The sequence below is a fragment of the Equus asinus genome, chromosome 12 (genome assembly GCF_041296235.1).
Source record: "Equus asinus isolate D_3611 breed Donkey chromosome 12, EquAss-T2T_v2, whole genome shotgun sequence".
NCBI lineage: Eukaryota > Metazoa > Chordata > Mammalia > Perissodactyla > Equidae > Equus > Equus asinus.
In genome coordinates, this window is record NC_091801.1 from 82,693,094 (window position 1) to 82,709,605 (window position 16,512).

At 50.6% G+C, this 16,512-nt stretch overlaps 1 protein-coding gene across 4 annotated transcripts in view; it reads left to right on the top strand.

The window, feature by feature from the left end:
- DENND3 (DENN domain containing 3) overlaps positions 1–16,512 on the top strand; it is a 63,436-nt gene that overhangs the window by 11,488 nt on the left and 35,436 nt on the right. For 3 of the 4 annotated variants that reach the window (XM_044781109.2, XM_070481690.1, XM_070481691.1), the window contains 6 exons: positions 809–920; positions 5,078–5,197; positions 5,519–5,737; positions 10,204–10,319; positions 14,097–14,252; positions 15,764–15,860. In XM_044781109.2, coding sequence (XP_044637044.2) covers positions 809–920; positions 5,078–5,197; positions 5,519–5,737; positions 10,204–10,319; positions 14,097–14,252; positions 15,764–15,860 — 820 coding nt within the window. Of the gene's footprint in view, positions 1–808; positions 921–4,073; positions 4,169–5,077; positions 5,198–5,518; positions 5,738–10,203; positions 10,320–14,096; positions 14,253–15,763; positions 15,861–16,512 lie in introns of those variants that run through there. The other variant, XM_070481692.1, reaches the window with a different exon arrangement.

A 16,512-nucleotide genomic window follows, 5' to 3' on the forward strand; every position in this document is an offset into this window, starting at 1 on the left:
CCACATAGCGAATCGTCAAAAGTGTTTGTCGAGGGAATGAATAAAGCGCATGAGTGAACAAATGAGTTTGTCTATTAGAACACACGTTAGACTGTCCGTTTTTGTAATTTTTAGCAAAGCAGCATCCCCAGAGTGTGCCCATTTTGTGCATATGTCCACATTAATGCGGACTTCCACATTTAAAGTTCGCAGAGTCAGCTTCATTGAGGTGTAATTGACGTACAATAAAACCCACCCATTTTGAGTGTACAGCTGGCTGTTTTGCCAGATGTATACACCCAAGTAACCACCACCGCGATGAAGATATAGAACATTTTCGTCACCGCCAGAAGTTCCTGCCCCCGATGGTCAATTCCCAGTCGCCCCACCCGCTGGTAACCGCTTATCCATGGTGTTGTTAAATCATGTGCCTCACAAGGCAGATGCGTTTTGGAAACAAACTTTCTCAAGCACTTTCCTTTGAAATGTTTACTCCTTATGAAGTATGGCACACACACAGGAAATGCACAAATTCCAGTGACCTTTTACAAACTGAACACGCTCGTGTAACCAGCACCCAGATCAAGAAACAGAACACGGCCGGCCCTCCACCCCCCCAAACTGCCCCCGTGCCCCCTTCCGGGCACTTCCCCCACCCGGGGTAGCCACGCTCCTGTAGTCAGACACCCAGATTGTCCCCTGTTTGTGAAGAGTCCTGGAGTTGCCGATGCGGACCCTTACGGAGATTTTAGCTGTGATTAGAAATGCTGAGGATGACAGCGGACTCTCGTATTTATTTTGTGATTTTGATTTTTTTTTTTAATTTTAGTTTATTGACTCATCTGAAGCTCTGTAAAGATTTTGAAGTCGACAATCACATAAAAGATTTTGCTGCAAAACTATCTTTAATACCTAGCCCGCCGCCGGGACCGCTCCATCTGGTAACTGAATCTAGAATTATCTTCTATTTTTCCTTTGCAGATAGTAAAAGTAATATGATGAGGATGCTTTAAATGTTTCAAGTGATTCCTTAAGTTCCAGCTGTGATTAAATTATGCTCCTTAAATTCCTTACAGAAACATTTTCTATATTATTTCTAAAGGTCAAAAAATTAGAACTAAATTAGAAATTTATTTTCTAAAAGTTTAGAAGTAAAGTTTAGTCTTAAAGTCAAATATTTAGGTTTCAGTTTTGCTCATTGGCTCGTGATGAATAGGTATTGAGCTAGTAATAGCCGCTTATTAGTTAACATGTTAGTTCATTACTTGCTAAGCAGAAAACACATAAAATTTACTTATGTTACAAATTTCCCTTTGGTTTGTGTGGAATATTGAGTAATTTGTTAATGTTTTCCCCTGTCAGATGTGATCGATGAAAAGTAACTGGTTTTACATTGTTATTCACAATACCACTGTGTTATTTCATTAAGAGACGAGCATTTCACAGACCGGGTCCCGGGGAACCCAGTTCTGAGATGTTGTTGGCTGTTTCATGACACGAGGGTTTGCGGGTCGGGGAAGCTGGAGAAAGGCAGACCGCATCCCCTTTGTGTTGAGTAACATGTCAGGCAGCCAAGCTCTGTGATGAAACCTGTTTGACTCAGCGTTTTCCAAACTAATTGAACCATAGGATGCTTCCTTTTTTAAAAACAGACACCTCTTAAATAAACATCTTGGAAGGTATAGTAAACGTTGAGTCCATTTCACTCTAATAGTCCCTTCTGGAAGCTTATACATATAAGTCTTGGTTTTTGACATTTTGATTATTATTGACAGTTGAAACATTCATTTTATTTATCAGGAGACGTGATTATGAACTTCAAATGTGTGTATTTAAGATCACCCTAAACCCAGGAGTCTGCTGGGGAAATCCTGCTGGTGCGTTCCGAAGCCGGAGCAGGCTGCCCGTCTGCCTTGGTTTCGCTCCCAGAAACCCATGTAGGGAATATAGGTTGGGTACTTGTTTTGTGCAAGGCGCTCATCTTTATTCTGTGGATAATTGGTATTTTTTTTTATTGTGCAGTAAACCCATCAAAGTTTCTGTTCTTGTTCAATAACTCAACAAGCAGTCATTGAGGACCCTCCACAGCGGTGAACGAGGCTCTCTGAGTTCAGAACAGTCCTGGGGTTAACTGTAATTATTGTGGTCTGCCTGTGAACACAAGTCATGGGTCAATAGTACTTACACCGACTTTCTGTATCTTAGACTCTTGGATTAATTAATATTTGGTTTCTCTATTTCTGCCACCTGCAGTGAGAAAGTTTACTGGGGGTCGTTCTTGACACCTCTTCACCCCTCGTTCACTCGGTCACACCTGAGCAGCCTGCCTCCAATGTTTGTTTCCAGTTTGCCCACTTCTACTGCCACCACCCCATTCTGGGCCACCAGCTTGTCTCACCTACACAACTTGGGGAACCACTGGTCTGTCCACTTCCATTCCTGACCCTTCATCCAGTTCATCCTTTGCACAGTGGCTGGAGAGATCATTAAAGTCTAAATCGGACCCCACAATGGTTTTGCACTATGTGCCTTCACCAGTCCTGCATCCCTGGCCCCTGTGTCACTGTGGAGCTCTGTGTTATTCACTCACCCCCTTCTCACTGTTCCCCAGCTACACTGGGCTTCTGGCAGTCTTGTGTAGGTGCTGCCACAGGGCTCCTGCACGGGCTGTTCCCGGAAGTACCACTATCTCCATTTTCTCATGGCCAGCTCCTGCTCATCTCTCAGGTCATGGCTCAGATGTTGGTTCTGAGCCATCTCCCACCCTGTCTCTCTCGCAGTGCCCAGCTTTCTTCCTGCAGAGCTCAGCACAGTCTGTAATTAGGGCTTGTGTGCATGTGTTTTTTATTTAATGTCTATCTTATCCATTGGACTCTGAGCTGCATGGAGACAGAGGCCACGTTGAGAACTGCATATCCAGGGCTTTCTGCCATGCCCAGCACTAGCTATTCCACAGACGGCTGTTCAGTGAATGAATAAAGCGTGAGCCGTGTTTCAGTATTAGCCAGTAGTGTTCATTGAATCGGATCTGCATCTTGGGTCGCATGCGTTAGTCTGAATGAGCTGAGTTAGTGTGGGTCAGGCTTGTCACTGTGACCCTCCGTTAACAAGTCTGATTAGCTACAGGGTCCAAGTTGATGTAATGGTCATCATCACTTTCAGAGAATGTCGTGTAAGAGTGGCTGTTCCTTCTTTTGAAGAAATCTGGGAGGCCAATTTAGGCCAATTTCATCCATATAGGAGCCAAGTCAGCAGTATTTTCCAGAATCCACTGCAGTCAATTTAGAGACTGTCATGGATAGCAGTCCTAGGCCGCAGTTCTTATGTTTCGAATAGCGTGTGCGTGCGCCAGGCTGCAGGTTCCCGTGGCTTCTGGGCCCGGGCATCTCTGATCCCTGAAAGGAGGCCCCAAGCTCGGGAGTGGGGAGCGAGGACCCAGCCTCCTCCCGTCCCAGTTCAGCGCCCTTTTGCTGACGGCGCCTGGACCGCCAGCCCGAGGAGAGCACAGATGTTAGGAGCGCCCGCGTCCCCGGGCCCGGTCTGCTGCTTCTCTGCCCACCAGTGGGTCTGATTCTACTTGCTTTTGAAGTCCTGGGCATAACTGGGTGTGCACAACGAAACATATATATGTTTCCTGAGTCACTTTGTGTTGCTTTGTACGTGAAACGTGTTATTTTTCTGGGGCTCCAAGCAAGTTGAAATTTGGAAAATATTTACCTAAAATCTCTCTCCCTCCTCAGTTCCTTCATCTGTAAAGTGGGCAAAATAATAGAACCCACCTCAGAGGGTCTGAGTCTTAAGTGCTGGAAAGTCGCTGGCGCTGCACCTGAGAGGTCCCGGGGCCGAACGACGTCACCGGGAGAATGACCAGCGTACGCATTTGGGTTTTATCTGTAACTGAGTGGCTGGCTGACACATTTATTTTTTGAAATATTGAGAATTTTTCATACAAATTTTACAATTTTTAATAATCCATCACAACTTGGAGTATTAACGCTGGTTTATTTTATTTTGTTTTGTTTTAAATACGAAGGAGGTTATTGGTCACCTAAGTGAATCTGCCGTGTTTTGCTGTGTCTTGCTTCTATAGACAAACTGGGAACAAGAAAGCAGAGAGGCCCCAGGTGTGGTTCTGGGGCACTGGCAAATGTCCTGAGCGTCAGAAATTACAGTCCTTTCTTGTTTTCAGGTTTGTTGTGTTTTTTTTTGCATGAAAGATACTTAGAATAGTGACTAAGGGGACTGTAATTAAGTGTGAATGGTGAATGTTTCATTCTGGGGCCTTTTTTCTCAACCCCGTACTCTGCTTCTCTCGATTTGTCCTCCTCCCACGTTTTTCCTTGAGGAAGCCTCTCCATCGTCAGATCTGATTGCTTCTTTCCTTTCTGTCTCTCCAGGGCTTGGCTGAAACTTGGCTCATTTAATGGAGCTGCAGAGGTGGGGCAGCGTCCCAGGTGGCTCCCGCCGTGGGGGCTGTAGGCTTGCCGTGCACAGCTCTGTCTCCTCGGACAGCTGGCCAGCCCCTACGTGGAGGGGACCAAATCTTCCCCTTTGTGCCCACCCCAACTGTTAACACATAATGGGCTTTCTGCGAACACAGAGCTTGAATTGAAGTCTTATTTAAAAAAATAGTATTTTGAAATATGAAGTATCTCAGAATTTTTTTGAAGTACGTGTCTTTAAGGAGCTTTGACTATTGACAATACTAAGAATACATAATAAGTAGTAGCTAAGAATAATGTAGCATCGTGAAGGGTAATTGGAACGTGCTTGGTTTAGAATTTGTGCTAATTGGGACAGATATCTGGGTGGCGGCCTATCTTTGTTTTGCCAATGAACAGTTTGCTAATTAATGAAAGCGTTTAAAGAGAGTTTGGCTGAAAAAGACCTTAAGTACCCAATTTATGTATGAGCGAATATCAGAGTTCTGTATATCTCTAGACAGTTTGCTATTGTGTGACATATAAGGTGACAGCATGAGTCTTCAAAGATGTGTCCTAACGCAGATGCTTTCTGAGCCACAATAGTGACTTTGCGTGCATTTCGGCCTCGGCTGGGAGCAGCTCTCTGAACTCTTGATGGAAATTGGTCGTTGCAGGTATTTAACATGAAGCCGCTACAGATCGTGTTTCCCTCCCGAGCGGACCCTGACAGCCTGCTCATCGACCTGGACCTTCACCTGCCCTTGCTGCGCTTCAGACCTGAGAGGGTGCTGCAGGTACGCTCCTCCCCACCCGGAGAGCGTGCCTGATCCTCCTCACGGGCGTCAGAACGACTGTCGTATGGAAAATGCTCAAGGGCAAGTGTATTCCATGGCGCACAGAATCCGTGCTTTTTTTGCTTAAAACCGACATTCACTACGGTGCACGCTGCTTGCAAATAGCACTTTTGGCAGGGGCCGAGTGGCTTTTGTTTTGACGAGCGGAGCAGGAAACCAGGGTGAAACCTGTCCTCGTCTGGTCCTGTTGGGTGGCGTGTTGAGTGTGTGACGTTTGCGTGCCGGGTTGGGAGCGTGACCTGGTGTTGTCGATTCCCCCAGATCCTGAGCTGCCTTCTCACGGAGCAGCGGATCGTGTTCTTCTCCTCCAACTGGGCTCTGCTCACGCTCATCACCGAGTGCTTCATGGCCTACCTCCACCCGCTGCAGTGGCAGCACACGTTCGTGCCCATCCTCTCTGGCCAGATGCTGGATTTTGTCATGGCTCCTACGTCCTTTCTCATGGGCTGCCACCTCGACCACTTCGCAGAAGTCAGCAAGGTTAGGTATTGAGCATTTGATTGGTTGAGATATGTGTGCGTATGTATTTCCCTGGTGTGTTTATTTTCCCACTGTGTTTGTTTTCTCCTGCTGCGTTACACACTCCCAGAGCCTTAGTGACTTAGAACACCACCTTTTATTGTCTCACGGTGAATCAAGGCGTTGGCCGGGCTGGCTCTTATCTGGAGGCTAAGTGGACAAGCATCCACTTCTAAGCTCATTAAGGTTGTTGGCAGATCCCGGTTCCTGTGGCTGTGGGTGTGAGGTCCCTGTGTCCTTGCCGGCTGCTTGCGGGGGTGTGCCCTCTGCTCCTCGAGGCTGCCCGCGTTCCTTCTCACGCAGCCGGCAGTGGCGCGTCAAGTTACCCTTGCGCTTCAGATCTCTCTGGCTTCCTCTTCTGCCACTAGCTGGAGAAAGTTTTCTGCTTTTAAGGGCTCATGTGACTATATTGGGCCTGCCTGGATGATCTCCCCCTTTTCAGATCACCTGTGTCATATCACAGCATAATCATGGGGGTGACGTCTCGTCTCATTTGCGGGGTCCAGGGGTTAGGGGTGTGGAATCTAGGGAGGCTATTTTTAGACTTCTGCCACCACTCCCACTTTTGGACATGACTCATTTATTTTTGGCGGGGTCACATTGGTTTAGAACATCGTGTCAGTTTCAGGTATACATCATTATCACTTCAGCTTCTGTATAGACGGCATCGCGTTCACCACCGAAAGTCGAGTTGCCACCCATTACCATACACATATGCCCCTTTCACCATCCCCCACCTCCTTCCCCTCAGATAGCCACCAACCTGTTCTCCATATCTGTGTGTTTGTTTATCTTCTACGTATGTGTGAAGTCGTATGATAGTTGTCTTTCTCTGACTGACTTCGTTTAGCATGATATCCTCAAGGTCTGTCCATGTTGTAGCAGATGGAATGATTTTGTCTCTTTTGATGACTGAGTAGTATTCCTTTGTGTGTATATATATACACACACACCACCTCTTCTTCATCCATTCATCCATTAATGGGCACTTTGGTTGCTTTCAAGACTTGGCTATTGTGAACAATGCCGCAGTGAATGTAGGGGTGCATGTATCTTTTTGAATTACTGTTTTCATGTTCTTTGAAGAGGATGTGGGGGAAAAAGGAACCCTCGTACACTGCCGGGGAGAATGTAATTTAGTGCAGCCACTATGGAAGACAGGATGGAGATTTCTCAAAAAATTAAAAAACGAAATACCCCATGATCCAGCTGTTTCACTCTGGGTGTTTATCGACCATTCGATTTAGAATATTAAATCCTTGCGAGCTCCTTCTGAGGACTTGTGGCAAGTTGCTTTGAAAGTGCCCTGGGCCGCAGAGAGGTCGTGATCACTTCCAGCTCTTGTGCTCTGGGCGCCACACTCACGGCGTACCATCTCGTGTGTCCTCGCACCATCCCCCTGTGGCCTCGGGGTGCATTCAAGGCCATGGTGCTCTGTGCCTTGGATCACTTCTCGGTCTGCCGCACAGCAGCTCCTCAGGCTCCACATGGGTTTTCCAGTGAGGAGAGTGCAGGCTTTGGAGTCAGTGAAACCTGATTTTAAGTCTCAGCTCTGCTGCTTGCTCGTTTTGTGACCCCGAGTGAGTGAGTTGCTGTTGCTAAGCCCCAGCTTCCTCATCGGTGATGTGGGGCAAGGACACATCCTTCAAGGTGGGGTTCCGCCTGAGGGACATTCTGCACCCACCCAGCACCCGGCACATGATGGGGCCTTGCTAGATGATAGCTGCCATTGTTATTGCTCCATGTTTTCCATTATTTTTTTTTTTAAGATTTTATTTTTTTCCTTTTTCTCCCCAAAGCCCCCTGGTACATAGTTGTATATTCTTCGTTGTGGGTCCTTCTAGTTGTGGCATGTGGGACGCTGCCTCAGCGTGGCCTGATGAGCAGTGCCATGTCCGCGCCCAGGATTCGAACGAAACACTGGCCCACCTGCAGCGGAGCGCGCGAACTTAACCACTCGGCCACGGGGCCAGCCCCCCATTGTTATTTTTTTTGATTAATCTTCTGTCGTTCGTTAATACTGTGGACACAGAAAATGCCCGCACGTGCAGCATGTGGCTCAGTGGTAGTGGGGTTTGTGGGCCTTGCTGAGTTTGGTGGCCGTCTGCTCGCTGAGTGACTGACCTGTGACAGAGCGTTGAACTCTCTGGTGTCCTAGTCACACAAGGACGGTAGGCATGCTGGCCTGTGGTTACGATGAGGATCCGTGGAGTCAGCGCAGCAGTGCCTGGCATGCAGCAGGTGCTCAATATGTGCTAGCTGTTTTTCCTGTTGACCGGAGATGGCACACATTGGGCTGGTGAGTTAAGGTCACAGGCCCGTGATAAATACGGTGATATTGCCACCAGCCAGAGTGAGTTTGGTTTTTTAAGACAGCTTTCTTCAGATACACGGTACATACTACAAACTTTATCTGATTAAAATGTACAATTCAGTGGCTTTTGCTAAGTTTATAGAGTTGTGCCAACTGATTTTAGACGTTTTCGTCACCCCACAAGGAAACCCTGCGTGCGTTAGCAGTCAGCCCGTTCTGCCCCCTGGCAGCCTCTGCCTGCTTCCTGTCTCTGTGGCTTTGCCTGGGCCACGTACGTGGCTTTCTGTAAGTGGAGTCATCGGACATGTGGCCTTTGTGCCTGGCTTCTTTCACCAGCACAGCGTTCGCTGAGGTTTATCCACGTGGCAGTGGGTACAGGGCGTCGTTTTCATGGGCGGATAGGATTCCATCATGGGAAGATACTGCGGTGTGTTTGTCCGTTTTTCAGCTGACGCTCCTTCGGGTTGTTCCTACCTTGGCCCTTACGAGCAGTGCGCTGTGAACTTTCAGCGGAAGTCCGTGTGTGGACTTAAGTAAGTTTGCACTGCCTTAGGTGGGTTCCTAGCACTGGAGTGGCCGGGTCAGATGGTGACTACGTTTAACTGCTTGAGAAATGGCCACACTGCTCTGTGCGCTCCTTGCCCGTTTCCTGTTCCCACTCACCACGGAGGAGAGTTTCGGTTTCTCCACCTCCTCACCAACACTTGTTGGTATCTATCTTTTTGATTCTACCCATCCTGGTGGGTGCGAACTGGTGTCTCATGGTGGTTTCGATGTGCAATTCCCCAGTGACTGACGATGTTGAACACCTTTTCATGTGCTTATTGGCAATTGGTACCGGGTAGGTTTTCATTCACCTTTTTATTTTGAAAATTTGTAAGTGAGCACAAAAACAGAGAGGGGAGTAGGATGGATGCTGTGCACCCCTGCGGCTTCAGCAGTCGTCAGGAGCGGCCCCACTGCCCTGCTGTTCCCTGGAGCTTTTTAGGGCAAATTCTGGGAAGGCAGTAGGCTGTGCTGGGCCCAGGGCCCCTCCGCGGGAGGAGCCAGTGTCTCTGTTCTTGCCAAAACGAGTGACTCACCAGGGGACAAACACACTTTGGGAAAAGGCCATTCGGACCTTCATGGAAGGAACGGAAAAACGTCACTCAGTCCACCTTGCAAATGAGAAAAAAACAGGCCATGCTCTGAAGTCTAAAGTTGTGTTTCTTTTTTTAGTCATTAGGGAAAAAACCATCTTCTCTCAGATCCTTCAGAAGGGAAACGTTTGGGCGGGTTTACTTAACAATTCCCGGCAGCAGTCATGAAGGAATGCCTTTTAGTGACTGACCCGTTCTGGAAGATTTTAGGTCCTAACTGAGGGCATGTTGGGGTGTGAATGTTGTCCGTGGTGCTGGGAGCTCGGAAGCTGCTGCACCGTGACGAGCAGATGCTCGGCGTTCATGTTTATGGAGGGCGCGGCTGTTCCCTCGCCGGGTCAGTACTGGCTCTGCTGCCCTGAAGACTTGGTTTGTGCACAGTGCACGCAACGTCGGACCCGGCATGCAAGCTGGGAGCGGGGACCTTCTGAGAGATTCAGCGTCACATTCCAGGGGCTGTTGAATTGCAGAACTCCAGTGCGAGTGTGACTCATTATTGGTGTGTTTTCCCGCAGATAAGACTTTTCAAGTCAACCATATACATATTTCAAAAGTTCTAAGTGTGTGTGGTCACTGAGCCCAGGACCCCACCCACGCTCTGGTTCTGGGGTGTGAGGGGAGGGCTAGCTGCGCTGCTAAACCGACACATTGGGTGTTGAACGTCAGTGTTGCTCTCATCGGTTCTGGAATGTTCTCTCCAGGCTCCCTGAAGTAGTACATGCAGTGTTTGGATAAGGTAGGTGAGAGCCTGAAACTTGTGTTGGAATGTTGGCTCAAAGACGGAGGCATATTGAATCAAATTAGCGTGTTAATGTAACTCATGGTATACACTGCATTTTTCAGTAGAGATAATATAGGACTGTGTACATATTAAATAGGGTAATCTAATGTTGACACTGAATGCAAAATGTATTTTTGTGTTTTCAAAGATGTATACAGATTCAGATTCTTACAGCAATCTTTACAACTTCTAGGAAGCTGATGGTTTAATTCTGATAAATATCGATAATGGGAGCATCACCTACTCCAGTGACGATGGCATTGACGTTCCCGACATCCCTCTCCTGGCGGCTCAGACGTTTATGCAGAGGTAAAGTTGGAAATAGTATGTGTTTGAAAGCATCTCTGTTCGGGTTCTATACTTGCCAATTCTGAATATCTTTTCCAATCTTATATTACTGATAGATGTTTTATGTGTTTATAGTTTGGAAATTATTTATGAATATTTTAAAAGTCATTTGTCTTTATTCTCGTCTTGCCTAAATAGTCATTATGGCCCTGCAGAGTCAGGTGACAGTCACCTCCCCCGGGAAGCCCCGCTCACCGTCTGTCCTGTGCCCCAGGGCCCTGTGCCTGTGGTCTTTGGAGTCCCTTCTTGTTCACTTGCTCACTCTCTTGCTCTCTCACTAGACGTGTGTCCAGTGCCCCTCATAGGCCTCACCTCGGGCAGGATGTGTGTACTATCGAGCAAAACAGACGTGGCTGGTCCTGTGGCGCTGGGTCACGGCTGTTGATGGTTTTTTCCGTCTCCTACCAAAGCTCATTGGCCTAGATCAGGCATCAGCAAACTTCTTCCAAAAAGGGCCAACTCATAAATGTTTTAGGCTTTGCAGGCCCTGCGGCCTCTGTCGCTCTGTGGAGAGGCTCGGTGGGGACGCTCTTACATGTGCTTCTTCTGGGGAGAGTGAGAGGGCTGTGGTTATAATTATCCAGGACGAAGGTGCATCCTGGGATGTCCAGCCACCCTGGGCGAGACCCAGGGGACAGGGCCGAGCAGACGCCAGCGGGTCAGCGCCGGGCTCCCTCCGGTTGTTCTGTGGGCTCTTTTTTTTCCCTTGGAATCTAATAAAATGGTAGCAGGAGAGATCCCGCCTTTAGTCCTCCCAGCCTGCAGGACAGACTGCAGTCAGACCTCACGTGGGACTCGAGAAGTGACACGTGGTGCTGCTGGGCAACAGGGAGCAAGCGTAGCATCAGCTCTGTGGGTTCTTTGCAGGCAGCCGGGCCGTGCAGTGTCGAGACGCCGGTGATGCAGTTTCTGTTAAATCGGTGGTGGCTGGTTTCCCCTTTATTTTGTCTGTTTGTTGGGAGATCAGATGGGGGACAAGCAAGCGGGTGGTGTGTCTTGGCCTCCCCAGCTCAGCTTTTCTCCTTTCTTACCTGTGTATTAGTCAGCTCCGTCTGCTGTAACAAATGCCACTCAAGCAACAGACATTAACTCTCTCCGTCCTGGAGGCTGGAAGTCCGAGACCAAGGCGTCGGCAGGGCTGGTTCCTCCTGAGGCCTCCCTTCTTGGTGTGTAGACGGCGTCTCCTCCCTGTGTCCTCATGTGGTCGTCCCTCTCTGCGTGTCTGGGTCCTGATCTCCTCTTTTCATAAGGACACCAGTCAGACTGGGTCAGGGCCGCCCTGTGACCTCGTTTTACTTTAATCCCCTCTGTAAAGGCCCTCTCTCCTAATACAGTCACATTCTGAGGAACTAGGGGTTAGAACTCTAACATATAGATTTCGGGGGACCCAATTCAGCCCATAACACTCGGTATCAATTATTACTTCTACCTTGATGGTTTCTGCAAAATATACAGGAGTGCCACCTTTATCATTGTTCCTTCCATCTTAACAAGCTGGCCCGGTGGCATAGTGGTTGAGTTCATGCACTCTACTTTGGCAGCCCGGGGTTTGTGGGTTCGGATCCCGGGCACGGACCTACATGCTGCTCATCAATCCATGCGGTGGCAGTGTCCCACATGCAGAGTAGAGGAAGATTGGCAACAAGTGTTAGCTCAGGGCCAGTCTTCCTCACCAAAAACAGAGAAACAAACGAACGAAACTTTTAGGAGGCCTGCAGGCAGAGCGCATGTGGAGTGTGTGTCCTCCTGTGGCTGTGGGCGTGGAGTCCCCAAGGGCTCTCCTGTGGCTGACTGCTTTGTGCTCCGGGTTCTCTGTGTGAACTTGGAAGGTGAAACCCACATTCCTTACCGTCTGTTTACTTTCTGATAAGCCGAAGCTGCTCTCCCCTGCCTTTCAGAGGGTGACATGCCAGGGCTGACCTTTGCTGGCATTTGGAGGTGATGCCCATGTGTTCACTTTGGCAGAGTGTCCCCAGTAAGACGGGATTCCTTCCTCTGTCTGCGTGTGGTTGTTAGAATTCTAGAAAGTACACCGAGGGTTGGATTCCTGGACCCCAAAGCAGTGGGATGTGCTGCCTCTTAGGATCTCACCACGGGGCACCGTGTTTTATAAATGTGAACTAACCCGTGTGCAGTTGGCAGCATGTCTGCACAGGCTCTGAGACCGTGAACCTGGCGGTCAGTCTCCCACGGGTTTCCGGAGTGCGAGTGTGTCCACATGCGGTGTTTGCCTGGGAGGAACAAGAGGCAGCCACTCCTCTCCCCGAGACTCCCTGCTCCTAGTGGCCCTCTCTGCCCCACCGCTGTCTCCCTCCCCTTGCTCGGAAGTGTGTTTGCCCATCTTCCCTGCCCTGCCTGACCTCCTTGGGGACAGGGAGAGGGACTCCCAGCCCTCTCCGGGGGCGGTCAGCTCAGGGCTGTACTGGCTGAGAGCCTGGGAGAGAGGGAAGGAGGGCTCCGGGGGAGGGGCCAGCCTTGTCCTGTCATGACGGATTGTCCCCACGCAGAAACTGGGGAGACTCTGCTGTAGGCAGCGCTGCGGCGTTATACGGGAGAGTCTGAAGCGCCATTCCCCGTGGCGTCCTGTGTTCTGCTGGGTGCACAGCCACCTGGCACAGACAGACAGCCACATCAGAGTGACTCACACTCCGTCCTGGCGGGGTGGTGACCTGATGCAACGGCCGGGCTCAGCCAGGGCGGAAACATCCCGTCTCCAGCAGCAGCTTCCCGTGACCTGTGGGGTAAAGGCTGTGCCAGCCCTCGGACCCGGGCTCACCTCCCCTGGCCCTCATACTGGAGCCATGCTGGGCCCAGCAAGCCCCCTGCACCTGTGTAAGGCCTTTGGCGGCTGCCTGCCCCGCTGTCAGCTCACGGCCTTTCACCTTTCCGGTCCAGGGCCCTTGGAGAGGTCTCCTCCAGCCACCCAAACAGGCCATTTCCTGGCCATCACTCTATTTGGAGTCCCTGCTTCATGTCCCCGTTACCTCATATTTCGTGATGCCTTTACCTGTTTTTCTGTTTCTTCCCACCTGAATGTAAGCCCCACACGAGGACTCTGCCGGTGTCCACCAGTGACCTGCACCCCCCCGCCATGGTGCCGGGTGTGTAGTCCCTTCCTGGTGGTTTCCAAAGTCACATCTGGAAGCACAGCCTTGGGTCGTTGGGGAGGCCAGGGTCGCGTTTGAGGGCGGCACACGGACACAGAGATAGCTGTGCGTCCTCTGGGTCCTCCAGACCAGAGAGTGGCCGTCCCCTGCTGGGCCGAGAGTGGTGACACACAGGACGTTTGGTGCCTCCAAGCCTGCCCGGGCAGGGTGTGGGACAGGAAGCTGCCCGGTTGCCGCACTGTCCCTCCCGGGATGCCCCGAGCCAGCAGGCAAGGGGGCGGCCTGAGCTGGAGACCCTTTGGCCGTCCTGGAAGGGGAGTATGTGCCCTCGCCAGGCAGAGCACGGGGGACGGAATGGTTCAGCTCGGATAAAAATGTGCGTGGTCCAAAGTCAAGGTCTTCGGGAGTTCTTCACTAATTAGCTTTTTATGTTGGGAGCCGAATAAACTCTTCCAGGGGTATATTTTTAATGACCCCCCTAAAAGTTACTGATGGGTATTGTGAGCATCCTAAAAGTGTTAACGTACCTGGTAAGAGCAAGCCCCCTTCCTGGGGAGTTCTCCACTGCCAGTGAACAGTGGTCAGGCCGGGAAGCATGAGCTGTGGCCAGCGTCCGTCTGCTCCTCTCCAGGGTCCAGAGCCTTCAGCTGCATCACGAGCTGGACCTCGCTCACCTGAGCTCCATCACAGACCTGAATGAGGGGCGAGCCTGCAGGCGGGCCTGGCAGCAGACACTCAACCGCCAGATCCAGCAGATCACCCTGCAGCTGCTCGTCAGCATCTTCAGGTATTTAGAAAACATTTCCAGTGTCTGTAAATGGTACCCAGCCAGCTCTCAGTTCCATGATGGCAGTGGCCCCCAAAGCTCAGGTCGCTGAAATTGACGATGGCCTAGTGAGAGAGGCCCCCGCCCCCACTCCACCCCCACCTCTCCTGCAAGTGACCACCTGCGGATGCTTGTGCTGGCTGCGGGCGCAGGGTCAGTCCAGCGTGGGGGACAGAAGGATCACTTCGGGAATGATGCCCACCCAAAGGAGAGCCGCCAGGCTGGAGCACTCAGGCTTCGCCCCTGCTGGAGAGCTTTCTCCTTTCTCTTCCTTCCTGTCATGCCATCCTCAGCCATCTCTTGCACGCTGTTGGGCACTAGCGCCTGAGCGAGGCTTGGTTAAGTAACTAGTGAAGCATGTTGATTTCGGCGTGCTATGGTCCAGGGCGTGGGTCGCTGTTTCTGGCCTGACTATGGGGTCGTTTCAGGAGTGTGTGATGAAGTTGTTTCTCCATTACACCACAGCTTTGCGAAGGAGTTATTTTTAGTGGAGAAGCCTTCAGGCCTTTTCTCTCTCGGGGCTCTTTCCCTTTGTCAGCGGGGGCTCTCTCTTCTCTCCTCTCCAGGCCGAGCGAGGGAAGGTGACGGCAGGGACCCTCCACCTGGGTGGGGTCTAGACCAGAGCTTGCAGACTCGACAGTACTCCGTGTGGTTATTTCAAAACCGGCGTGTTAATGGCCATGTTGTTTTGATGTATATATTTGTATGAAGCAAATAATGTATTATGAAAAAAACGGGACAGTGTATTATGAACGGATTATGTGATCTCTTTGCTGAGAGCATAACTTGTGTGGTCGTAGATCTGTTGTTTTCCTTTTGTTCTTTTAAGACCAAGTCTTTAATGAACGAGATTTTTTTGGTAATCTTTTACAAGCTTCGTGAGTTCATCCAAAGCAGGAAACATGATTCCAGATTATCAAACTCTATTTCCCTAGATGAAATAATCTTTCCTCCCCGATGGAAGGAACGGTGAACGTCCTACGTGTGGACGTGCCGTCCGTCCATGGAGTCCACTTGTCGAGCCTTGCTTTAGATCTGGGAGGTCAGCTGCTAGGTCCCCAGGGATTTATAGACAAGGAAGTAGGGCCCAGAGGTGAGCTGGCCTGTGGGGTTGGGCTGACGGCCAGTGGGGTGAGCGCTCAGAGTCGGGCGGCCCCTCCCGTGTCACCGCTCTGAACTCAGTTTGTTTGTGGGAGCGTGTATAGGTTATTGCGTCTTCATTGCCATGAGGACCTGGCTTGAAGGAGGAGACTGTGACCTTCCTCCTGGAGCTTCATTCCAGGTGGAGGGAGAAGCGGTGCTCCAGGTAACGCACAGTGTGTCCGAGCCGTGTCGTTCTGGGGTCAGAACGACCTGCAGAATGGGGCCTTCCAAAGCATGCGTTCTCTCGTGGGTTTTCTGCTTCTGATAGCGAGGTGTTTTCCATGTATTTAAAAATGCTTCAGCACGGGGACTGTCTTTCTCTTGGTCAGGGAAGTGAAGAATCACTTGAATTACGAACATCGAGTGTTTAACAGTGAAGAGTTCCTCAAGACCAGAGCTCCAGGGGACCAGGAGTTCTATAAACAGGTAAGGCTGGGGGGGGGGAGGAGTGTATTTGTCTGTGTGTGTTCTGTCTTTTATTAAGTGTAATAGCTTTTTTTTTTTTTTGGAGGAAGATTAGCCCTGAGCTAACATCTGCTGCCAATCCTCCTCTTTTTGCTGAGGAAGACTGGCCCTCAGCTAACATTCATGCCCGTCTTCCTCCACTTTATATGTGGGACGCCTGCCACAGCGTGGCTTGCCAAGCGGTGGCCTGGCTACCTCCACCAGCTGTGGGCAGAGCGCGGGCCACTCCTTTTCCCCCTGCAGGCTGGCAACAGCCATTGCGTTCTCCATTCTCTCGCCATCGCTCCCTCCCTCCCCTCGCTTTCTAAAGTTTGGTTTGGCCCTGTGGCCTCTGTGTGTTCTTGATTGTTCTGTGGCTCGTGCAAGTGCAGTGCTGTCTGAATGGCTGCTGTGAGGACTCTTGGTAACCTGCTGTCCCCTTCACACCTCCCCGGGGGTGAGGGCCCCGCCATGTGCCAGCACCATGGGCTGCTGCCAGTAGGCGCCCCCGGAGGAAGGGCATGGCAGAGGAGCCCAGGGAGCCCGCAGAGGGGCTGCTGGGCTCCAAGGGAAGCCTGGAACTCGCCGCATGGCCGCTGCATAGTTGTGACGGCCTGCAGGGGTCCGGAGGAGC